This window comes from Moschus berezovskii, chromosome 19, assembly GCF_049115385.1.
Source record: "Moschus berezovskii isolate FMDL1 chromosome 19, NW_MosBer_1.0, whole genome shotgun sequence".
In the NCBI taxonomy this organism is placed as follows: Eukaryota; Metazoa; Chordata; class Mammalia; order Artiodactyla; family Moschidae; genus Moschus; species Moschus berezovskii.
The window spans coordinates 1,483,241-1,509,318 of NC_142478.1; the positions used below are offsets into that span (position 1 = coordinate 1,483,241).

Consider the following 26,078-nt stretch of genomic DNA (forward strand, 5'->3'; position numbering starts at 1 on the left):
CAAGAGAGTTCCAGAAAAACATCTACTTCTGCTTTATTGATCACCCCAAAGCTTTTAATTGTGTGGATCACAACAAGCTGGGAAATTCTGAAAGAGATGGGAATACCAGACCACCTGACCTGCCTCCTGAGAAATCTGTATGCAGGTCAAGAAGCAACAGTTAGAACTGGACATGGAACAACAGACTGATTCCAAACAGGGGAAGGAGTATATCAAGGCTATATATTGTCATCCTGCTTATTTATCTGACACACACAGTACATCATGCAAAATGCTGGGCTGGATGAAGCACAAGCTCAAATCAAGATAGCCGGGAGAAACATCAATAACCACAGATATGCTGATGACACCACCCTTACAGTAGAAATTGAAGAAGAACTAAAGAGCCTTTGGATGAAAGTGAAAGAGGAGAGTCAAAAAGTTGGTTTTAACATTCAAAAAACTAAGATCATGGCATCCGGTCCCATCCCTTCATGGCAAATAGGTGGGGAAAGAATGGAAACAGTGACAGACTTTATTTTGGGGGGCTCCAAAATCACTGCAGATGGTGACTGCACCCATGAAACTAAAAGACGAAAAGCTATGACCAACCTTGACAGCATATTCAAAAGCAGAGACATTACTTTGCCAACATCAATCTGTCTCGTCAAAGCTATGGTTTTTCCAGTGGTCATGTATGGATGTGAGAGTTGGACTGTACAGAAAGCTGCACACCGAAGAATTGATGCTATTGAACTGTAGTGTTGGGAGAAGACTCTTGAGAGTCCCTTGGACTGCAAGGAGATCCAACCAGTATATCCTAAGGGAATTCAGTCCTGAATAGTCTTTGAAAGGACTGATGCTGAAGCTGAAACTCCAATACTTTGGGCACCTGATGTGAGGAACTGACTCACTGGAAAAGACCCTGATGCTGGCAAAGACTGAAGGCGGGAGGAGAAGGGGAAGACAGAGGATAAGATGGTTGGATGGCATCACCTACTCGATGGACTTGAGTCTGAGTAAAGTCCGGGCGTTCTGAGGAACAGCGAGGCCTGGTTTGCTGCAGGCCATGGGGTCGCAGAGTCAGACACGACTGAGAGACTGAACTCAACTGACCTCCCATAGAGTAAACATCAATAGACATAAACAAAATTCCTTGAAATTCTCAATAATTTTCCGAAGTAGAATATGATCCTAAAGCCAACAACTTTCAGAATCACTGTTTCCAAAGATTATGCCTATCAAATAGTCATTAAAGTATGATTACTTTCCCTACTTCTAATAATCAAAGACACCACAAACTCACACACACACAAACACACACAGTCTGCTAATGAAAAACATCTGATTGGCCTACAGTCATCTGTGTGACAACATTATAACGAAATAATTACAAGCTGAAATACAACTGACATATTAGCAAGTGAAGTTTTACTTAGGGAAACGTGAGAGTTCAAACAAGCATTTTGGGCTTGGAAAAAACTTCGAGTCTAAAATTTAATCTCTGAGATTTCCTGAGAATTACACAGATTCCAAACTCAGAACTTCAGAGTGTCGAAACATATACAGAAACATCTTGCGTTGAAGCTTACAGTTTAAAATTTTCTTGCTCTTATGCTTGTAAATATCTTTTATTTCAAAACACAGGTATCAACAGTAACATTTGCCTTATGTATGTCCAGTTCTTCAATTAAATTTGCAAAGAAAACGTTAGAAGTATGAAGACCGAGCATTTCAAATATTTCAGTGTCCCTCTTTCCAAAGTTAACTGTGTCCTGCAAAATTTACCTGAACTGGATGCTTGTAAATCCTTCATTCTGACTGTTCTATTAGGAACAGAATCTTTCATTCTGACTGCTGGCTGAATGGGGTTTGGAAACAAGTTGATTACTAAATGATGGACATATGAGACAATCCACAGTTCAGAATTCAAGATAAAATCATAAATGTTTTTACCTTCACGTTAGGATATTTCCCAGGAGAATCTAAAAGGCAAAAGGGACATAGATTTAATTACACGTAAATATGAAAGCCAGCTGTACATTCGTGCAGAGTTAGTACCGAACAGAATCCTCGCACCCAGCCTTGGCACTGAATACATTCAGTTTTAGTGTCTTGTTTTTAGGGGGATCTTAGGACACTGGTAAGACAGACATAGGAATCCACTAAAGACAGTGAAGAAAAAATTGGAATACAGGTTCACCAAAACATGCTGTTAAGATTTCAAAAGTAACATTACATTTGCAACAGCTTTATAAAACACTAAAGTGCACACAGACCAATGTGAACATGCTGACTGATGAGGAGAAAATGGATCTTAATCCGAGGAGCAAATCATGAACCCAAGAAGATAAACGTGAAAGTGAAAGTGAAGTCGCTCAGTCGTGTCCGACCCTTAGCGACCCCATGGACTACAGCCTACCAGGCTCCTCCATCCATGGGATTTTCTAGGCAATAGTACTGGAGTAGCTTGCCAAAACGTGAAAGCTGATGGTAAAATGCAACAGCACATCTTGAATGCAACACAGCAGGTTATCATTTCCACCATTATACTGTAAGTACTTATCATGTTCTTCAATCTGTCCAGTCATTTAAGACATGCACAGTGGGGATGACAGTTCACCAGCATGTATAATTCATTTCTCATCAAAGACAGACTAATGAACTGATTAGCCTGGATATGCACTTGTAGAAAACTGGCTCTTAAAAATATTCATTTTTTACCCCATATTCATGTGGGCTACTGGTATGCCTACATGTCTTGGCTCCTCTGGTCTAGCCATCTCAAAGTTTCTTAATCCACTCATGCAAGAAGGTATATAAGACACATCTAGGAAATAATGTAAAATAAATTCTCAATATTGAAATACAATGATCAAAAAGGAAATAGTACATTTAATTGCTACACAATTATTAGAAATTAAAAAGCTTGAATGTTTCAGAATCAGCGTAGTATTTATTAAAAGTATTTCTGGCATTTACGGAATGAACCCTATTGATTTGTTTGGCTTCAAATTTTAGTTTGCTTTGGTGCATCATGCGAACACTTCAAAGGATTTCTATGAAACAACTTTCAAAAAATCAGCTATCTTTAAAAAAAAAAAAGTCAATGCCTCCTTTTTCAAATTAATCTAATTTGAACAACAAATACCGGTACAACATATATCTTTGATGTCTAAGAGTTACTCGGAGGGGCTGCGGTTTCCCCCACTTCTGGCACCCCCTCCCACCTCCGGGATTCTCTGGAGGCAATAATGGTCTTATCTCTTTTCAGGGTAAGCACACTGAAGTCATCTAGAAAGAGTTCTCTCAAGTGTCCTCATCAACTCCACACTCGCCTCCCTGAGGCCTTCCTCTCCTCCCTGTGTCCTTCCACTAGATTCGCTCCTCTCTGAATGGTCATCTCTGGATCCATGGACTTAAATCTTCCCCCTTGGCATCCTTTCCATGGATCATCCCTGCCATTTCTTTCTCCCCCTTACACCTATAACTGCTACTTCAACTCTTTGCTTCCCTCTGGCTATAAACACGCTCAGAAAGAAACAGAAAATAATGCTTTGCCTTGATCCTGTTAGGTCCTGCACTATCCAATGCTCTTCTTCCAGATTTCTCTGTATGCAAGGCTACACCCTTGCTGCCCGGAGAGCTTGTTAGAAACACAGAATCTCAGACCTCCTGCTCAGCATGTGCTTCACACATGGTCCCCAAGCGACTAATTAAAATTTGAGAAACGCTGGTCTACAGGCAGTCTGCTTCTACATGACTTCCACTTAATTCATTCTCCTGAAATCTCAGCCTCTGTTTCCTCACGCGAACACATCCCCCCCAAACTGAAATGGCATTAGAAGTTAGAAACCTTCCAGTGGACTCTCTATGAGGCTGTGGGTGCCTTGGTCTCCCCATCACGTCCCCTGCTCTCTCCTTTCCAGTTCTCTTGTTTTGTCCCATGTGACACCATCCTGGAAAGCAGCAACACTTCATATGACACCAACTTGCACACATTTACAGCTGAGCACCTATGCCCATGCTCCCCCAGAGGATGACACACCACTCTGCATGCCCGGGGACCACAGTTCTGAATGTCTTCCTAATAACGAGCAAAACAGGAAGAGGGGAGAACTTTGCTCTTCTTCTCTGGCAAGTTTTGGTGCCAGAAGCTCACTTCAAATTCATCGTCCATGTCAAATACTCTTCCTTTATCTAAAGACCTTCATTACTTATTGCCCCCTTCCCCCGCAGACTTGTGCTTCCTTTTCTTCATTCCCTCCCTGTACCCTCTGCCTCTCTCATCCTTCGTTCCCTCTCGCCTCTTATTTCTTGACCTCCCTTAGGTTGCAGAGTATCTTGAAACAGAACTAATAATTTGTTTTCGGTCATGTGTCATGTGAAATCTTAATTCCCTGAGCAGGGATCGAAACTGCACCACCTGCATTGGAGTCTTAACCGGACAAAGTCTTAAGCACTGGACTGCGAAGTAAGTCTAAGAACTAATAATTTAGCTCCTTAAACTGGATTTTCAATGTAATCTGTGGTAGACACCTGATAAGATGCATACTTGCCCTCTTTTTCTCGTCTTTTGTCTCACTACCCATCCGACAGGTGATTTTCTTTGCCTATTAGAATATATCAGCATTCCCATTTTCAATCAACGTTCTGTCAAATGATTTTTCTGTAAAACACAGTTCTTACCTTCTACTTGTCCATTTAATGTCTTTTGTCCTCTTTGACCAGCAGTTCCAGGTAAATGATCCACATACTCCTGTGGAAGGGCCTCAGAGACACTCCGCTAGAATGAATGATAACCATGAGTTGCATGAAGAGTTCCTAATCCCTTCTGAAGAAAGTACCCTACTCTTCACCCGGTTAAGACAGGTTTTGCCAAGATCCCACAGTTGCTGTGTGACAGAACCGGGATGCTGAATTCAAACACGGTGCTGCATCACCAAGCAGTGGCTGCCACAGCTAAGAGATCAGGCCCTCCTTATCTCCTTCCATAGCTGCCTCCTTCAAACAGGGCACCGTTACTTTATGTTACTTCAAGTACGGCTGCCATTAAGGTACTCTGCACCTGCTACTTAAGCTATCCAAAATGGTTTGCACTTACTAAAACATCACTAAAGCTAACTGCTGTTATTACAGCCCCACATATTCATTACTATTTCCCATGCTTTTGCTTCTCTTGAAATGTTCCTTGCAGATCAACCAGACAATCCAAATGTGGTCATACGTTCAAGCTCCAAGCACTATCTGGTCAACGTCGATGTGGTAAAAACCCACAATCGAAATGAAAACCAAAACTACAACCAAAACTACCACCTCACACCAGTCAGAATGACCATCATCCAAAAGTCTGCTACTGCTGCTGCTGCTTAGTCGCTTCAGTCGTGTCCGACTCTGTGTGACCCTATGGACTGAAGCCTGCCAGGCTCCCCTGTCCATTGGAGTCTCCAGGCAAGAATACTGGAGTGGGTTGTCATGCCCTCCTTCTCAGGGATCAAAACCAGGCCTCCCACTGAAGGCAGATTCTTTACTGCTCAGCCACAACGAGGTACCACCTCACCCTAGTCAGAATGGCCATCATCAAAAAGTCTACAACCAATGAATGCTGGAGAGGGTGTGGGGGAAAGGGAACCCTCTTGCACGGCTGGTGGGAAGGTAAATTGATACAACCACTATGGAAGACGGTATGCGGATTCCTTAAGAAACTGGGAATAAAACCGACATATGACCCAGCAATCCCACTCCTAGAAGTATACCCTGACGAAACCAAAATGGAAAAAGACACATGCACCCCGATGCTCACTGCAGGGCTATTTATGATAGCTAGGACATGGAAGAACCCTAGATGGCCATCGAACTGATGAATGGATGAAGATGTGGTGGTACATATATACAAAGGAACATGACTCAGCTGTAAAAAGGAACGCATCTGAGTCCATTCTAACATGGTGGATGAGCCTAGAGCCTACCATACATAGTGAAGTCAGTCAGAAAGAGAAATATAAATATCATATACTAACGCATATGTATGGAATCTAGAAAGATGGTACTGACGAGTTTATTTGCAGTGGAGACAGAGACAGACAGAACAGACTTAGAGACACGGGGGAAGGGGGAGAGGGGAGAAGGTGAGATGGATGGAAAGAGTAACACGGAAACTCACAATTCCATATGTAAAACAGATAGCCAAGGGGAATTTGCTCCATCACTCAGGGAACTCAAAGAGGGGCTCTGCAGCAATCTAGAAGGCTGGGATGGAGAGGAAGATTGGAGGGGGGTGGGAGGGAGGGCACATGGGTGAACCTATGACTGATTCTTGTTGATGTCTGACAGAAAACAACAAAATTCTGGAAAGCAATTATCCTTCAATGAAGAATACATTTTCTACAGCCCTATTTGAACATGCACATGGTTTACTGCTTCTTTCCCTGTAAACAGTACACTAACGACTCTAATTTCTTATCTATGTCTTCTGGAATGGCAGGTAAAGATGAAAAGAATGATCTAGATATAAACAAAGGAGTAAAACTATGATTATCCAAGGTGAAGATTTAAAAGTTTTCAAATACATTCATGATGATCAAGCAGGACTCAGTATTCACATCGGGAAAGAAAAAACAAACTAAAAAAATCAAGTAACCACGATGACTAACTTTTCGATATGGAAGAACTTACATGTTAGTTTCACATGCATAACAAAGAATTGACATGGTAATTTAACACCTATAAACACTGCAATTAATAAAGTTTCTTAAAAATAACATGGAATGTACATACTGCTAGAGATATTTTTAAAAGAAAAAATGTCTTCCACAGATAACTTTATAAACTATGGTGGTATTTTTTCTTTCCTTATGATTTTATAATAGCAAGTAGTCTATATAAGAGAAAAAGCATAAATCGTGATTTCATTCATTTAATGTATGTAATTACCCATTATTTGCTGACATTCAGAAAAAAGAAATCAGAATCTCTCCAGAGGAAAGAATATAGTTCTACATTTATTCTTTCAGATTGTTGCAGCCGAAAATTTTCTCATTTAATGAAGAGAGATTAAGAATCTCATTATGAAATGATAAATTATAATTTAGTAAAAAGAATAGATAAAATGCTTATTTATTCCCTCTTTATTTTCAGAAAGATCTAAAACACCCACCAAGATTATAGCAAACAGTCAGATAAATTAGAGAACTACATTAAGTATTCAGCATCAGACATGACTAAGCGACTGAACTGAACCGAAGTTAGAAACTGCAAGAAACAGAAGGGCCAAAAATTCTCAATTCATAATACATCTCCGAAGGCCTAAAACAGGGCTCATCTTGAATTGCCTCTAAACGGAAGTTTGGCTAGATTAAATAGAAGACATCGCTTCATTAATTTCAAAGTGAAAATTTCTTTAAAACGAGAAATCACTTCAAATTTAAATGAATATCCAGAGGGAACTATATTCAAAAAACATATATACGTACACAAGTATAAGCAAATCACATTGCTGTACACCTGAAACTTACACAGTATTTCAAACTGACTACACGTCAACTGAAGGAAAAATCAAGAACCACCACCACCGTCGAAAACAGCCACCAAAATAAATAAGGAACACACTTCCTTTCAGTTCGTCATAAAAATCAGCTATATGTCATTCAAAAGAGTATGTGCATTGTTTTGTCATGACCTCACTTTCTCTTAAGTTGAACTGAAATATAGTCTCGCATATTTATAATATAGAGTTCCTGGTCTGACTTACCCCCACTATTTCTGTTGTGTTTGTATAATAATCTGCCTCATCGTCACCCTCATTCCATCTTATATTCATCTCGTCCTTCTTAAAGGAATTCTTCCCCTTCATCCTCCTCCCCATCTTCATATTCATCTAGTTGTTTTTCCTCAGTGCTTTGTAATTCTTTCCTTTCAGGATGGCAGACTTAGTACGCCAATATTTATAAATCTGAATCATGCACATGTGTGGCTCTTATTATCACACCACTTCATATCGTGACTTTGAGGGCTTCTGTTTCTGTGGTGGGATCCTTTTTCTCATCATAAGGATCAGGGGAATGGTATGTGAAAAAGTACAGGGAAAGAAGGGTTACAAACAGAACAACGTACCTTTGTACGACTGAGGCCTGCTACAGACTTGAGAAGTTTTGGAACAGGCTCAGGCGATGGGAAGGCAGGATGACAGATGCCCTCAATCCAGGGTGATGGTTTGAGAAATGTTTCAACCACATCTTCAATGTTACTATCGGAATTATTGTCCCCAGACAAAGTTGCACTCTCCGGTCTCAAAATGCCACATTTTGCTTCTACTACAGTGAAAACAGGAGAGCGTACATGAGAACATGTATCATTTCAAATCAGGGAAGAACAACAGGAGGACAATCTTCAAATGACTTACTGTTTCTCTTTGACTGCTGAGAAGGCTTCACTGGCTTTGTTAACTTTGATTTCACGACATGCTGGAGAAGAAAGTAAGAGCTTGAAGACTATAACAAGTATCAACCTAAATAAAAGAATTATAACATCCCCCATTCTTCTAGGATCTAACACAAAGAGCACAGGCTCTGGAGTCATTCAGATGTGGATTCAAACCCCACTTCTGCCACTGACTGACCTTCTCATGGGGAAAGGATTACAACAGATGACATCAGGAGCCGCTGATGTTCCTCTCCTTACACTTAATTGACTGCTATGCAAATACTATGACACCCGCTAGATTACTTTCTCTACCAAAATGTTCTAGAGTAATAATTTATCCACGGTAGTTTGAGCACTACTGAAAAACTAAGACATTTGAATTGCTACATTTTGAAATTTGCTTCCACGATTAATATGTATATGAATTATCACTTGGGAAGGGAAAATATGAAAGCTTAGGTTTTAGCAGAACCTTACTTAGATGGGCTAGAACTGCAAACAGGAGAAGCTACTTCTATTCTGTTTGTCAAACAGCTAGGGACAAATGAAACAGGGAAAAATATTCAGCTGCTTCTAAGAAACAGGAAAAAAAAAAACAAGGTTAAAGCAGCAGGGCAAGGATCATGAATGAAAGCCACAAACACTCTAAACAGAAACCCATAAGCAGACTGTTCACAAGAGAGGCAGAGAGAGATGGACTGAAAGAACAGACCCCGAAGAAATGTGTTCTGCAAGGAAAAATCAGGTTAACAGTAAATATTAAAAAAAAAAAAAAAAAATTAAGAAAAGGTAGAGGAGGAAGAAGAAAGTAAAAAGTGAGATATTCCTAGTCAAGAACAAATTTTACGGAAAGAAAACATAAGTATTATAATAAAGTATGTGGAGAAACACATATATTTAGAATTTATATATGAGAGATCGGTAATAAATCAGTATTCTTAAGGATATATGATGAGCAAAACTTCTGTTTCATACGATTTTATTAATATATTTTCATGGATCTGCAGGTTCTTCAAATTTTATGAAAATATCAACATCAGTTCAGTTCAGTTGCTCAGCTGTATGCGACTCTGCGACCCCATGGACTGCAACACGCCAGGCTTCCCTGTCCATCACCAACTCCTAGAGGTTTTACAAACTCATGTCCATTGAGTCGGTGATGCCATCCAACCATCTCATCCTCTGTTGTCCCCTTCTCCTCCCGCCTTCAAACTTTCCCAGAATCAGTATTTTCCAATGAGTCGGTTCTTCGCATCAGATGGCCAAAGTATTGGAGCTTCAGCTTCAGCATCAGTCCTTGCAATGAATATTCAGGGCTGATTTCTTTTCGGATGGACTGGTTGGATCTCCTTGCAGTCCAAGGGACTCTCGAGAGTCTTCTCCAACACAATTCAAAAGCATCAATTCTTTGGCACTCAGCCTTCTTTTTATAGTCCAACTCTCACATCCGTACATGACTACTGGACAACCATAGCTTAGATGAGACAGAACTTTGCTGGCAACGTAATGTCCCTGCTTCTCAATATGCTGTCTAGGTTGGTCATAGCTTCTCATCCAAGGAGCAAGCGTCTTCTAATTTCATGGGTGCAGTCACCATCTGCAGTGATTTTGAAGCCCCAAAAAACAGTCTGTCACTGTTTCCATTATTTCCCTGTCTCTTTGCCACAAAGTGATGGGACCAGATGCCATGATCTTAGTTTTCTGAATGCTGAGTTATAAGTCAACTTTTTCACTCTCCTCTTTCACTTTCATCAAGAGGCTCCTTAGTTCCTCTTCAATTTCTGCCATCACGGTGGTGTCAACTGCGTATCTGAGTTTATTGATATTTCTTCTCGCTATCTTGATTCCAGCTTGTGCTTCATCCAGCCAGGCATTTCGCATGATGTACTCTGCATATAAGTTAAATAAACAGGGGGACAATTTCCATCCTTGCTGTGCTCCTTTCCTGATTGGGAGCCAGGCTGTTGCTCTGTGTCCAGTTCTAACTGTTGCTTCTTGTCCTGTATACAGATTTCTCAGGAGGCGGGTCAGGTGGTCTGGTATTCCCATCTCTTGAAGAACTTTCTACAGTTTGTTGTGATCCACAGAGTCAAATGGTTTGGCACAGTCAATAAAGCACAAGTAGATAATTTTCTGGAACTCGCTTGTTTTTTCTACCATCTAGAGGATGCTGGCAATTTGATCTCTGGTTCCTCTGCCTTTTCTAAATCCAGCTTGAACATCTGGAATTTCATGGTTCATGTACTCTTGAAGTCTGGCTAGGGGAATTTTGAGCATTACTTTGCTAGCATTTGAGATGAGTGCAATTATGTGGTAGTTTGAACATTCTTTGGCATTGCCTTTTGTTGGGATTGGAATGAAAACTGACCTTTTCAGTCCTGGGGCCACTGCTGAGTTATCCAGATTTACTGGCATACTGAGTGCAGCCTTTCACAGCATCATCTTTTAGGATTTGGAATAGCTCAGCTGCCATTCCGTCACCTCCACTAGCTTTGTTCGTAGTGATGCTTCCTAAGGCCCACTTGACTTCGCATTCCAGGATGTTTGGCTCCAAGTGAGGGGTCACACCATCCTCGTTATCTGTATCATGAAGGTCTGTTTGGTAGAGTTCTATGTATTCTTGCCACCTCATCTTAATGTAGTCTGCTTCAGTTAGGTCCCCACCATTTCGTCCTTTATGGTGCCCATCTTTGCATGAAATGTTCCCAGGGTATCTCTCATTTTCTTGAAGAGATCTCTAGTCTTTCATCACTGAGAAAGGCTTTCTTACCTCTCCTTGATCTTCTTTGGAACTCTGCATTCAAATGCTATCTTTCCTTCTCTCCTTTGCTTTTGGCTTCTCTTCTTTTCTCAGCTATTTGGAAGGCTTAATCAGACAACCATTTTGCCTTTTTGCATTTCTTTTTCTCCGGGATGGTCTTGATCACTGCCTCCTGTACAATGTCACGAATCTCCATCCATAGTTCTTCACGCACTCTGTTTATCAAATCTAATCCCTTGAATCTGTCACTTCCACTGTCTAATCATAAGAGTAAATACTACACGAAACTAAATTCAGAGCAGGTAAACTAATTTCACAACCGAACTCTTTACCTTGGTTTTAAAATCTACGACTTCATCGTCTGATGTAGGCCCTAAATCGACACCAGGTTTGCTGGGAAACCTCTAAAGCAAAAGCATACAATAAAAATGAATGAGTTCATTTCTTTGAACAAAAGAAAAAAAAAAAAAAAAACAAGTGAAAGTTTGTCTATTAAATGAACTTTCTTGACTTGAACAAAATTTGGCCTGTTTTATACAGCTTTTTTAAAAAAATTTTTAAAGATTTTTTGATGTGGATCTCTTTGAAAGTCTTTACTGAATGAGTTCCAATGGTGCTTCTAGTTTATATTTTGGCTGTCTGACCCCGAAGCCGGTGAGATCTTAGCTTCCCCGACCGAGTATTGAACCCACAGTGCCTACATTGGAAGATGTCTTACTAACCATCTTAACCACTGCGCCCCCAGGGACGTCTCCAAAAAAGTTTGTCGTTACCTATTTCTGCTTCCATCTTTCCCAAACTATGAAATATCTAGTTAACACTCATTCTTAGTTTCCATAACAGAGTGACAGCCAACATATCAGCAGAGCCTAAAACCCATTTGTTTTCACCAAAAGTTCTAATAGCTGAATGAAAATCCAATTGATGGATTGAAATAATTCTTGTTTGCCCAAACTGGAATAAACCTGATGACTGAAAACAAAGCGGAAGAATAGGCTTTTCCTTCTTTAGTGTCTGTTCAAGGTTCAGAGACGAATCTGAGTCCGTCCAAAATGGGAGACTTGGTCCGTCAGCAGGGATACCACTTATTGAGATGGCACCACTTCTCTCCTTTACTCTAAGAGAGAGTACAGGTAGTTTCCCCACAATGTCGAAACTTAAAATGTATACCAATCAAAGAAGTAATTTATATCTTTAACTTATACGCTACATGGGTACTTCTCAGTCTCTGCTGAGGGCCACGGGAGTGGACGTGGGAGCCAGGAAGGCCAATTGTCAAATCACAGGTCAACTCATTTTAACCAGGGTCAATTCATTAACCTCCTGAAACCACAGTTACCTAATGAAGTAAAAGTAGGACACAGCTACTTTACAAAGCTACTGTGATGACTCTGCTGCTGCTGCTAAGCCGCTTCAGTCATGTCCGACTCTGTGCGACCCCATAGACGGCAGCCCACCAGGCTCCCCCGTCCCTGGAATTCTCCAGGCAAGAACACTGGAGTGGGTTGCCATTGCCTTCTCCAAAGCATGAAAGTGAAAAGGAAAAGTGAAGTCGCTCAGTCGTGTCCAACTCTTCACGACCCCATGGACTGCAGCCTACTGGGCTCCTCCAGCCATGGGATTTTCCTGGCAAGAGTACTGGAGTGGGGGGACATCGCCTTCTCCGGTGATGATTCTATGAGGTCACAGATGTTAAGCACGTAATGCAGTGTCTAACCCACAGTAGAACACTCAACAAACATTAGTTTCTCTTCTCCATGTTTCCTTAGTTAAACATATAATTGAAAACATCCATAAAATCCTACCTCCTTAAACAGTCTTCTTCCAAACTCTTATCCACTATTAAAGAAAAAAGCAAGATACATTTTAAATCAACAGAAGAAAACTACACACTATTAAAACCTCAAGACTGAGGCTTTGTTTGAAAGTATTCCCTTCAAACCACACCTGGAGGCCACACTAGAGGAAGTGAACATTGGTTGTACTATACTCGCAGGCCACTAATGCCTAAGAACCACTCCTCCCCTTTATAGTCGTCAAATGCAAACCAAAAAAAAAAAAAAAAACAAAGAAAGAACTGCTGTTGACAACGGCCATAATCCTAACCAAACTCCAGGAGACTAACAGAAAATGATGCTATACCATTAACAGAATCAACACTATAAGCTGACAATAGCACACTTCAACAGCACCGTGTTTCTGGACTTCCATCGCCTAGAGTACTGAACAGAGACTGTAGGTGTCTTGCTGGAACATGACAACGTCTCTGGCTCTTCAGTTCAGGATGAAAACGCCCCATCACAGGGAAGCTTGGTCTACAGGCACTGAACTTCAGAGTGCGGTAAAACACGGGAAACAAAAGTCTTCTCTTCCTGACCCTCTTTCCAAAGGCAAGAGAAGTATGAACAATGTAGTCATTCCAGGCTTAGAAAGGATAATCTCTTGAAAGGGAGGTGGGGGAGGGCAAAGAGGTGAAGGGGGTCAACTCAGTGGTGAGAATGGGGACTAGACCTGCAGTGGTGAGCATGCAGTAGGGTACACAGAAGCTGGACTTTTTAAAGAAGTTCCATATATATATATATATGCATATACACACTAATATGTTTAAAAAGACTCTCTTGAGACTCTCTCCTTCCATTGCTCAAGAGTATCTGGGCCACACAGAACAGGATGGGCCACAGAGTACTGTGTGCTAGTGAGGGACATCATTATATCAATCCTCCCCATTATATGGCAAATTTTGATAGAAATCATGCTTTTTCACCTTGGAAGGCATACATCATCACATCCTACGCTGACGAACAAGGGGAGAGAGGGAAGGAGAGAGGGAAGGAGGGAGGGAGCCACGGACTCCGGTGCTATTGGACAACGTTTCCCAGGGGTCGTCATGATCTGATGCTGGAGGGATGACTCACAGGCAGTCACTCAACGGGGAGAGGAGCACTGCAAGCTTGAGCATGGAGGGCAGGGGCAGTGATTTTGAAATGTTTGCACCCTGTGACATCAGAACAATGCCGAGTACATAAAAGACACCTGCAAGTTATCTGTTTAGTGAACAAATGAACAAATAAGTGTGCTTTCTTTGAAAATTTTGTTTAGAAAAATACAGAAATTAACCAGAGAAAACTCTGTTCTATTCTGAGCGTACTGAAGACCAAGACATTGTCATCTCTGCATCTCCTCTGACTAGTATGTTAAACCAGCCTACAGTTCTCTGATGGATGCTTTTGTTGTTCAGTCACCAAGTCGTGTCTGCCCCTTGTGACCCCAGGGACTACAGTTCACCAGGCCCTTCTGTCCATGGGATTTCCCAGGCAAGAGTACTGAAGTGGGTTGCCGTTTCTTTCTCCAGGGGATCTTCCCGACACAGGGATCAAACCGTATCTCCTGCACTGGCTGGGGGATTCTTTACCACTGAGCCACCTGGGAAGCCCCCTTGGATTAGATAGAGGTCGACTCATTTAAAGGTATCCTTGGATACCCTGTACAATGTGCTAGAGGCCACACACAGTGGACCTAATGCTGTTTCTGTGAATGCAAAGTACTTTTGTGTTTTATTAGAATGTGCAGAGTCCCAAGTTGTTCTATTTGAATATCTATTATGATAACCTTTTAACTGGTGGCAAGAGAACATCTTGTTCTTACAAAATTATACTGTCATGACAATTGTCCAACACACAAAAGAAAATATCTGGTCCTAATGAAGTCAACCGATCTCACTCTCTCGGGATCTGTAAGGAATGAAGTTGGTAATCTAGACGAGCTTGGTACAACACTAGGCAAAATAACTGCTTCTCAACCAGGCATTGCTTTTCTGCCTTCTGTACTATTGGCAGGTATCGTTCAGAAATAATCTCTCATTACTATGCTGCACACGGGCTCAGCTTTGCAGTTAGTTATGGTGGATCATTTCTTATCCTACCAGGAAGGGGTTATTCAGGTTCCCAGTTTTAATGAGGGTAACGATTTTAGTGAGACTAATCACTACACAGTAACTACTACCTATTTATTCACTAAACGCAAACCATTACTAAAAATGAAAGGTCCCTTTCATAAGAAGTCCAATCTGCTATATATACTATGATTCTAGATGAAATATACATTATACTCACTTAATTTGTTTTCTTCTGATTTAGACAAAGATCTAATGTAGGACTTTGGGGCCATATTAAATAGATGGATTTCTTTTCAGACAATACTGTCCTTGATGTTAAATCACCTACAATTAACTTCTTAAAGAATTCTGAATACTAGAGTATAAAGAAATTACTTGAAAAAATAAAATACGCATGGAATTTACACTAATGTTTTCATAGTTCTTTCATTATTGAAACTTCCTCATTCCTACTTTATCTATGGGAAATCACCAAGAGTAATTTGGTATCAGATGACGTACCTGGATCACTATTTTCAGGAGAAGTTTTAGGTCTCTTTTCCTTATAATCAGAAATCAGTTGGCGAAAGCTATGTATGAAAAATGTGATAAATAATATTTTAACACTGATATGAAAAACAACTACCAAATTCTTAGATCATTTCAGACAATATCAGAGATAATATCAAAACTTCAATTGTCCCATACACTTCAAGTTTCTAAGTTCTATAAACTTTTATTTAGCATGTAGTAAAGAAGAAAGTAAAGGTATATTGTCACCCTGCTTATTTCACTTACATGCAGAGGCCATTATGAGAAACGCTGGGCTGGAATCAAGATTGCCGGGAGAAATATCAATAACCTCAGATATGCAGATGACACCACCTTATGGCAGAAAGTGAAGAAGAACTAAAAAGCCTCTTGATGAAAGGGAAAGAGGAGAATGAAAAAGTTGGCTTAAAGCTCAACATTCAGAAAACTAAGATCATGGTATCTGGTCCCATCACTTCATGACAAATAGATGGGGAAACAGTGGAAACGGTGACTGACTTTGCTTTTTGGGCTCCAAAATCACTGCAGATGGTGACTGCAGCCATGAAATTAAAAGACGCTTACTCCTTGAAAGGAAAGTTATGACCAACTTAGCATATTAAAAAGCTGAGACATTGCTTTGTCAAAAAAGGTCCATCTAGTCAAGGCTATGGTTTTTCCAGTAGTCATGTATGTATGTGAGAGTTGGACTATAAAGAAAGCTGAGCACCGAAGAATTGATGCTTTGGAACTGTGGTGTTAGAGAAGACTCTTGAGGGTCCCTTGGACTGCAAGGTGATCCAACCAGTCCATCCTAAAGGAAATCAGTCCTGGGCGTTCATTGGAAGGACTGAAGTTGAAGTTGAAACTCCAATAGTTTGGCCACCTGATGCGAAGAGCGGACTCATTTGAAAAGAGCCTGATGTTGGGAAAGATTGAAGGCAGGAGGAGAAAGGGACGACAGAGGATGAGATGGTTGGATGGCATCAACGACTCAGTGGACATGATTTTGGGTAAACTTTGGGAGTTGGTGACGGACAGGGAGGCCCGGCGTGCTGCAGTTCATGGAGTCGCAAAGAGTCGAACATGACTGAGCAACTGAACTGAACTGAAAGCAGAAAGAAAAGGCAGATGAAGCAGTCATGAACTCGGGGCAGGACAGCTCCAATAATTAGCTAGAGTCAGTTTGGCTACGAAACATCTCTCGAGCTTGCACATCCCAGCTCTATAACCAGCTGCTCTTTGTTCCCGGAGGAGCTGTTTCTCTGCAGTTCACATTCTTCCTCTACAAACTGGGATATTACCACCTTATTTCAGAAGAGGATTAATAGGATTTAATGAGATCATATACCCCCAAAATGCTTGCAGGAACAGTCAAAGAATGGGATAATTTGTTCCTGAATGTTACTGCTGGAACGACTTTCGAATTCCAAGCGAATCCCAATGTGTGCTTTTTCATACGTTTAACGTTCAAGTGTTGCATGAAACTGTTATTAATTCTGGTGACTGGCTGTTCTTTGTGGTTTGCAATTTAGGGAATCTCAGCTCTTATATAACGTGTACCTACATTTATTTATAACATGAATTCACTACATTAGAGAACGGAATGATCCCCCACTATTGCAGCTAATGACACCAAAAGCAAAAAACTAATCACAATCAAGACCTGGCCTGGACCACTACTCTTCCTTCTCTACCTACTCAAACTCTGAACCAGCAGATCTTTCTGACAATGATGTTTAGTCACTCTTACAGTGGATACTGGCAATTTCTCGACAGGGCTTACCTCTCTGAATTCCAACTATCTTACTTGAGATTTAGGGATTTCTGCTGAATGGGTTCCTTATGGGGCAGATTCTGAAAACATTTAAGGTGGAGGCAGATAGGAATCCATTGGAAGATTTTCATGATTACAGGAAATAGATCCCATGAAGGGCCAAGCATAATTAGGGAATCTGAGGCAAGCCGGCACCCACTACTCTGGGAAGGATGACAGGGAACCTGTGACCTAAGAAAAGGTGCCCCCACACGACAGAAAGCCGCCTTGAGGTTCAAGTCTAGATACAAAGGAGAAAGGGAAGTCTGCTCAACCCCTGCAGGAGCATTTGACCCTCTCTGACAGCCGAAAATGGTCCCCACTGCCATCTGCTAGCAGAAAAGATAAACAAGAGCCTCAAGGGCACCTCATCGTGAAGATCTAGGCTTACGCGTGGGCTCCATATAAGGTCTCTGAGTGAAGGGGGAAGCCAGGAGGCCCAGCTGCCCAAACTGCGTGCTGGTGCTTTGTTTGCTACAGCGACTGAGCGACAAGCACAGCACACGTGTGAGAACAAAAAGCTCTCACTCTGGAGTCGACGTGTGCATCACCTTAAAGGCTGGGGAACCTGGACCCGCAGGGGCGGCCTGGGAGCAAAGGTCAGCCGTGAGCCCACTGCAGGATGAGTTTTTCTTTCCTTTGAAAATGATTTTATTAAAGGTCTTTATAGAGCTACATCCAGACTCCAGATCCAGCTGCCAAGCAGACCCTGTCAAGACCAGCTGGAGCAGCAGCGCTGCAGCAGCAGAATCAATGCGAGCGGCAGAATGAGGAGAAAGAACTATTTTCTCCCTTCCAAATGACTTCCGGAAGAGGACCGTCTCCTTGATCTTAGGGAGTCCGCCGGGTTCTTGGAAAATTCAAGGGGAAGCCTAGAGAGAGGCAAGTCCTCAAGGGAAAACACAGGATTTGCTGCTGAACTAAATCTTTCCAGACCCAAAGAACTAGTTAGAAATACCACAACCGTGACACTGTTCATACGCCATACCAAGAGGTCAGACTTGGAATGAAATGGCTCATGTCAAGCTTTCTCAGGATCAAGGTCTAACTGTCCTGAGATAAAGCACTCCAAGCACACAGCCAAGAGTCACTAATTGGCCTTTGCGTGGCTTTTAGCTCTTGAGGGGGAATATCTCTCCACCATTCTCCAAACTGCCTGCACCAAACTGGACTCTCACCGGTCATGTAGGATGTAACAGGTAAAATTACTTTTAGCTGCACTTTAGTGAGAACTGGCATTTTAATGTGAACACTTACATATTAAAACCACTAGTAACAGCATATCCTTCTGCAGTCCATCCAAAAACATCTTGGGAAAAGATGTCAGCGCCTTGCTGAAGAAGCAATCTGATGACATTTGCTGATTCATACTTGACAGCAAGCATGAGGGCTGTTCTAAAACAACAGAGATGACTTCAGCCTTAAGAAGTTGAGTTAACTTACTTAAACAGTTAATTTTGCTTTACCAAGTGAACGTCTTGCCCTTTCATGAAGAGCTGACCATTCACAGGCTCAAGTGTTCATCTTTGTAAATTACCTCCAAGGCTAAAATGAAGGGACGGCAAAGAAGCCTCCTGTCCCACTGGGATGCCAGGTAGCACCACTTACTATTTCAAAAGTCCCTGGTGGGCCAGTGGGTAAGACTCCAGGCTCCCAATGCAGGAGGCCTAGGTTACATCCCTGGTCAGGGAACTTGATCCCATATGCTGCAACTAAGAGTTCCCACAACTAGGACCCCACACAGCCAAATAAATAAATGTTTTTTTAAAAATAATAAGAAAGTCCCTGATGGACAAGAAACGATGCTGAAGTCACTCATCTGAGGCAGGTGACAAGGAATGAATTCCCCATTTCCTCCTTAGTCTGACATATTCGGCTTCAAAGTCAGCTAGAGCTTGGGTTAAGGAAAGGCTACTTGCAGGCTTAAACCAAAAATATTGATAATAATGGGAGTAAAAATAGTCACGGTGGCAGGTAATGGTGTGGACAAGCATGTGCTAGGCACTTAAAATGAAATACTATATATAAAATCTTTCTCACACACGGGCACCTTTGAAAGACGCAGTACTATTTGCCTTTCATATCAGGAAACTTATTTGCTGATGAGAAATAACCCTAATCAATTCCTAGGAATTGAACCTAGTCTGAATCTAAAGCCCATCATTTGCGTCTGTATCGTCCAGCTCTGACTTGTCTTTGTTAAAGGAACTGTTTATCCAATCAAAGCTATCTTTCTTCTTCTACCTGTATTAAAAACTATCCGAGACAGCAGAAGAGACATAGGTGTATAGAACAGTCTTTGGGACTCTGTGGGAGAGGGTGAAGGTGGGATGATTTGGGAGAATGGCATTGTAGCATATATATTTTCATATGTGAAATGAATCATCAGTCCAGGTTCGACGAATGATACAGGATGCTTGGGGCTGGTGCACGGGGATGACCTGGAGGGAGGATATGGGGAAGAGGGAGGTGGGAGGGGGGTTCAAGAAGGGGAACACATGTACACCCGGGGCGGATTCGTGTCAATGTATGGCAAAACCAACCAATATATTAATGGAAAGTAATTTGCCTCCAATTAAAAAAAAAATGAAAATATCAAAATGGACTCAAATGAGAAAGGACAGACACTGACGCGCCCACAGGATCTGCCGACAGCGAGGAACAGTCTCGTTCTGCGGCTGTTGTTACTTAGTCGCTATGTTGTATCTGACTCTTTTGTGATCAAATAGTATCAGCATGCTTCAAAGAAAGTAATTTAAAGCAAAGAGTTATCCAAAAGACAAAATCAAGTCTTTCAGGTTTACTTTGCATCTTTTAAAAATACATATATACAAAGTAGAGGTTAAAAAATCCTTTTAAAAGAAAGAAGAAACCCGATACTGTCATGAGGTAAACTAAAAACCAGAACCCGTATTTCATAAAACTAATTTGAAATCCCTCAGCTATTACAAGATCAACAAAACAAACACACAAAAAACAGGCTGCATATGACATCAGTCAATATTATAAAGGAATATGATTCCTGCTATATATTCCTGCTATACATTGTTCATGATTCCCAGTCAGAATAATTGATTATCTAACTAAGTGATGACATGTTGACCACAAATGAATCCTCTTATTCATTTAATCTTGATATTACCATCCGAGAACAGCACTAAGGGTTTTAAAAAGAAAATGAACAACGGTACCTTTTCTTCTTATCAACTGCATGTATATTTGCTTTGTTCATTACTAAAAGCTCCACCATTTGCTCTCTCCTTTCACGGATCACGACTAACAGTGGTGTCAGGTCATCCTGGAAAACAGGGAAAACCATTTATGATATATACGTTAACCTACTTCTAAACTGAAATTAAAATCATGCAATAGATTCTCTGAACTTAAAAATAAAAGTCAGACAGTAAATGAAAGAGAGCCCCCCCCCATCGCCCTGTGCACCTTCTTTCTCTTTAATATGCTCCTCCCCTGGGCCTCCCCTGGTGGGCCAGTGGCTCAGAGTCAAGCTCCCAATGCAGGGGGTGCAGGTATCCCTTAGCTACTGTATCAACGGCGTATTTTAGGAACAATGCTGAGGTAGAAATATTTAATACTATCTGTAGCATGCATAACCTATCCAAGGATGAACCATGAGTAAACTCAAAAGGTTTACAGACATTCCAGTGCGAATATTGTTCTGTACATCAACATGCAAAGAGAGAAACTTTTTTTTTTTTTTTTTCAAAAAAATCAACTGTGGGAACCCTGTTTTACTGCTTTCTCAGAAATGTCTCCTGGAATTTAATCCTACTCATTCTCTCTTCCTTGCTTGCTCTTTCCACCGCCCTTCCTTAAGTCAGATGTTCTGGCTGACAGGTCAGCATTAGCTAGATGCTAGCTGCAAGCAGAATGAGCACCCTCCCCACCTTATCTTCAAAGACCCTTCCTGATGACTCTCGTGGGATTACCTCCAGACCACCAGGAGGAAGCTTCCAAAATCCTAGAATTCTGGTGTCTGTCTTGCTTTACTGCTCTTAGTTGAAGATTGCAACATAAAATTTCCAATAAATACACGCTCAACAGTTTCTCGGGGAGTTGCTCTTCCACGAGCTCTCCCTGTGCTCTTATAATCTTGTGTGCTTGTGAGAATTATTCAGTGTGAAACCGCCACAACAAACTTAAAAATTCTAATTTGAAAAATTCAATCCTGTTCTTAAGAGAGCTTTTAAAATGTGAAATCAATGACAGATTAATTAGACTGTCTTTAAAACCTTCAAATATTTCTCAAAATAAAGTATCTGTCAAAGATTGGAAACTCAAATGCTTATGGAAGGAAAGCTGATGAGCTGAGGAAGTGAAAAAGCCAGGTGAGACCAGTAACCCCAAAAACACACGTCCCATACAGAAGGGGTGGCCTCTGCATGTAGACCAAACAGTAGGATGGGCGCAAGCGGGTCCGGGTTTGGTCCTTGGAGAAGCCTGAACTTCTGCCTGAGCCTCCTGAATGTGAAGTGTTGACTCACGGTGTGGAGGTCACTAAACAGATCTAGGGCCATTTTTGCTCTCTGGCCCACTTTTGGTTTACGTTTGCTGCTTCCAAACAGGTGGGTCTAAAGCAAATATTTATATAAGTGAAACAAGTGTATATATAAATATATATATTTGTATATATATAAATATATATACAAGTGTATATATAAATATACAATATTTATAAAAGTGAAACCTTTCCTTTGTTTAGTATCATATGTTTCACAAAAAGAGTGGGTCCCAATATGTAACAAACTTTGGCCACCTCATGCGACGAGTTGACTCACTGGAAAAGACTCTGATGCTGGGAAAGGTTGGGGGCGGGAGGAGAAGGGGACGACGGAGGATGAGATGGCTGGATGGCATCACCGACTCTGTGGACATGAGTTTGAGTGTACTCCGGGAGTTGGTAATGGACAGGGAGGCCTGGCGTGCTGTGATTCATGGGGTCGCGGAGAGTCGGACTCGACTGAGCGGCTGAACTGAACAGCTATTAAGACTCATAATTCCAGTAAACATAAATTCTTTTAAAAAGACTCAGAAATCACAGTTAAGAATATTTCTACTGCCTGTTGAAACTACAATCTGGCTCTAGAATTCTTCTAGATTGTTAATCGAATGGATAATGACTTTCCAAGCCTGATGAAAATAAATGCTTAAAACAATTCCCCTCTGTACTGTTACTAACGTCACGGGTTTTAAAGCTCTCATCTGCCTATGCCAGGTATCAGTAATCCTTTCAAGAGTCTGTCCTGCAACTGACACCAGAAAAGGCTCATGAGTTACTATTACTGCAGTCAGGAAAACCCTGTTGGTAACAAACATCTGTTGACCTAATGACCTGGATGATAAGTGAAGAAAGTGAAGTCGCTCTGTCGTGTCCGACTCTTTGCGAGCCCATGGACTGTAGTCTACCAAGCTTCTCTGTCCATGGGATTTTCCAGGCAAGAATATTGGAGTGGGTTGCCATTTCCTTCTTCAGGGGACCTTCCTGATTCAGGGATGGAACCCAGGTCTCCTGCACTGCAGGCAGATGCTTTGGTGCAAAAGCCTTAAAGGGTCAGACTCTACAGACCAAGTGACTTCACCATGAGCAAATCTCTAAAGACTCTCGGACCGTCACTGAATGATGAGTGGTTGGAAGGAAAAGGAGCTCTGGTTCAAGCCCATAGATATAGCCAAAGATTCTCTTTTTAATGTCTCAAACACAGGGGCAGAGAAAGAGTCAGGCTAATATCGTTGAAAAGGAGGGAGCTGATGGAAGTAGCTAGCACTGATCAAACTCCAGCACTTCTAGAGATTACTTTCTTTTGTGATAGGTGCATTTAGAAATTACATATATTCACTCCATAGTTATTCATCAAGGATTGGATCAGAATCTCAGTCAGTTCAGTTCAGTTCAGTTGCTCAGTCGTGTCCGATTCTTTGCGACCCCATGAATCACAGCACGCCAGGCCTCCCTGTCCATCACCAACTCCCAGAGTTCACTCAAACTCATGTCCATCGAGTCGGTGATGCCATCCAGCCATCTCATTTTCTGTCGTCCCCGTCTCCTCCCCCCCGCAATCCCTCCTAGCATCAGACTCTTTTCCAGTGCGTCAACTCGCTTTGGCATCAGTCCTTCCAATCAAGGGAATAGTTCTAAATACACACGTCTAAGCGTTCCTCCATCTACTCAGTCAAAATCTTCAAGGAACAGCCTAGGCTTATACATTTTTTAAATAAGTTTTCCCAAATAATTGTGGTTCACCAGCAGAATATAGCTGAGAATTAGTGCAGCAATCACTCCAGTCTGATCTCTTACTTACACGGCCAATTCCTTCTCTTACGAGAAGGTTTGAATAAAAAAGAAAAGTGCAAGAGGGAAGAGTCATCAAAACTGCAATTTTTAAAATTTTCCTGGGTACACAGTGGTAGAACAGGGACTAGGAAACCCAAAAGGCAACCTGATTTCATTATTCATAAACCCCTTACTTCCTTCCCATCAAGACATTCTAGATGGGAGAGCAGAGTCCAGACGCTTATCTAAGTCGATGGTTCTGCCAGAATAGGATAATATATCAGTTAATTATTTGTTCTTCTCTCTCAATTACCACTTAATCGCCACCTGTTCACTGCCAGTCTGTTTTGCTCACAGTCTTCTTAAAACTATCCCCTAGGCAAGTTTACCGGAGAAGGCAATGGCAAGCCACTCTAGGCAAGCCACTCTTGCCTAGAAAATCCCGTGAACGGAGGAGCCTGGTGGGCTGCAGTCCATGGGGTCGCTACGAGTCAGACATGACTGAGCAATTTCACTTTCACTTTTCACTTTCACACATTGGAGAAGGAAATGGCAACCCACTCCAGTGTTCTTGCCTGGAGAATCCCAGGGACGGGGGATCCTGGTGGGCTTCCGTCTATGGGGTCACACAGAGTCAGACACGACTGAATTGACTTAGCAGCAGCAGCAGCAAAATTAGGAATATAACTCTGGAAGTTACTCAAGGACCACTGAAAAAACAGCAGTCTTTTCCAACCTGTTTCCCCAATATCTGGCACATAGATCTTCATTAAACGCTTGTGGGATAAACAGATTCACAATCCTCGTCTATCCAGCGGTGTACAGCTAGTGAGCCACATTAAGTTACAGCGTCACAGTGGTTTACTTGAAAAGATGTTCTTTCAAAACGAACTCCAGGAAGAAAAGCAGTCTACACAGCGAGGGGTGCTGTAGCAATCTTGCTGAGTAGTTTGCTGACAGTTCTAACTTTTTCTTCCAAGAATCAGGATTTTTTTCTCGGCACCTCATTGCTTCTCTTCAGTGACTTGAAGTGCTTTTTGTCAGGTGAGCATTTTCCACACAGGGCTCCTTGAGCAGCAGATCAGATCGTGTGTTCTTTTCAAACTGGAGAGGGGAGAAAGCCACAGTGTACTGCACGTCTAACACAGCCACGCCACGCTACCAGCTCTCCCTTCCTATTCCTCCACATGCGTTCAGACTACTTTGGGGAACCTTACAAATCAGAGACATGTTGGATGTAATGACAGGCTTTGTTATCCTGGCACGAAAGAGGAAACTGACGAACTATGTGGTAGAGAAAATTCAAGCCACCTTTGTACACACTGATTTACCACGAAATGAAGACAAGACGACTCAAATCTGGAGGCCTCCGAAAGACAACGAGTACCCAAAAGGTTTGGCTTCTCTCAGTGTGCTCTTCAGACCCACCATGTCTGCCAGGACACACCAAGGCACCTTGGGTGCCACCCACACGACACCAACATGGGCTTCAGCGTTGGGGACACGGGATACACCAGTCAAGATGCAAAGACACAGGGGTCCCGGCTTTGGGCTTTGAAAGTCCGCGCTGAGTTCACTCACTCAAGTAGCTACTGAGCAGCTCTGTGGGCCAAGTGCTGCCCGGCCACGGCCCTGCTCCCACAGGCACCTGTTCTAACGGGAGGAGCCAGCAGAGCACGCAGTGTCCAGTGGCATGTGAACAGAGAACCCAGGCGGGGGACACACGGCTGAACCTGAGGTGAACAGAGAGACCTGAAAGAAGCATGGGGGACGTGGGGGAGGCTGCCTGGCGCAAACCTCCCAGGCAGAGGCCGGCACATGCAGGGGTGGCAGGAACAGCCAGGAGGCCAGTGAGGAAGGCAGAGCGGCCATGCCAGCTGGGCAAGAGGCCAAGGGGAGGGGACCAGGTCCTGCAGAATCTCCAGGCCACCGGAGAAGCCGCTGTCTACTCTGAGGAAGGCCAGCAGCTCCAATGTATCTAAGGATGACTGCTATGCCCAGCTGCCAGGACCCAAAAGGCGGGGTGCGGGGCGGGCGATGGGAGCTCTGCTCCGCACCAAGGGCCGCGCTGAAGAGTGAGATGGGCCCCTGGGTGCGCGGGTAGCTGGGAGCAGACAGGTCAGAAGGGGCGCCCGTCAAGGCAGCAGAGAACTCGCTGGGAGGGCCAGGGCTCCGGAAGGCGCTGCCGAGGAGACCGGAGCGGGGGCGGCGGGAGCTGAGGACACAGCCATTTCTCTGGGACCTTCTGGTCTTATGGGGACACAAGCCCAAGTCACAACTGAGAGGAGGGGAGAAGGGCTGGGGTCAGAGGCAGAGCGCAAGGGCCCCCCAGAGAGGGGTGTGGGGGAAAGGCGGCGATTGGGACAGTCCACCCCTACCCGCACCCCCCCCACCCCCACCACAAATA

General features: G+C 42.5%; 1 protein-coding gene across 10 annotated transcripts in view; it reads right to left on the reverse strand.

The window, feature by feature from the left end:
- LOC129557803 (putative ankyrin repeat domain-containing protein 20A2) overlaps positions 1-26,078 on the reverse strand; it is a 71,324-nt gene that overhangs the window by 10,088 nt on the left and 35,158 nt on the right. Inside the window, exons 6-11 of one of the 10 annotated variants that reach the window (XR_016035287.1) lie at positions 20,574-20,680; positions 18,640-18,777; positions 8,381-8,441; positions 8,092-8,291; positions 4,669-4,765; positions 1,052-1,964 (exon numbers count right to left, since the gene is read on the reverse strand). Coding sequence is in view for 3 of the 10 variants with exons in the window: in XM_088827894.1 (XP_088684020.1) it covers positions 1,670-1,840; positions 1,936-1,964; positions 4,669-4,765; positions 7,730-7,855 (423 nt within the window). In the remaining 7 variants the exon portion in view is untranslated. The other 9 variants (XR_016035290.1, XR_016035292.1, XR_016035288.1 and 6 more) reach the window with 9 other exon arrangements.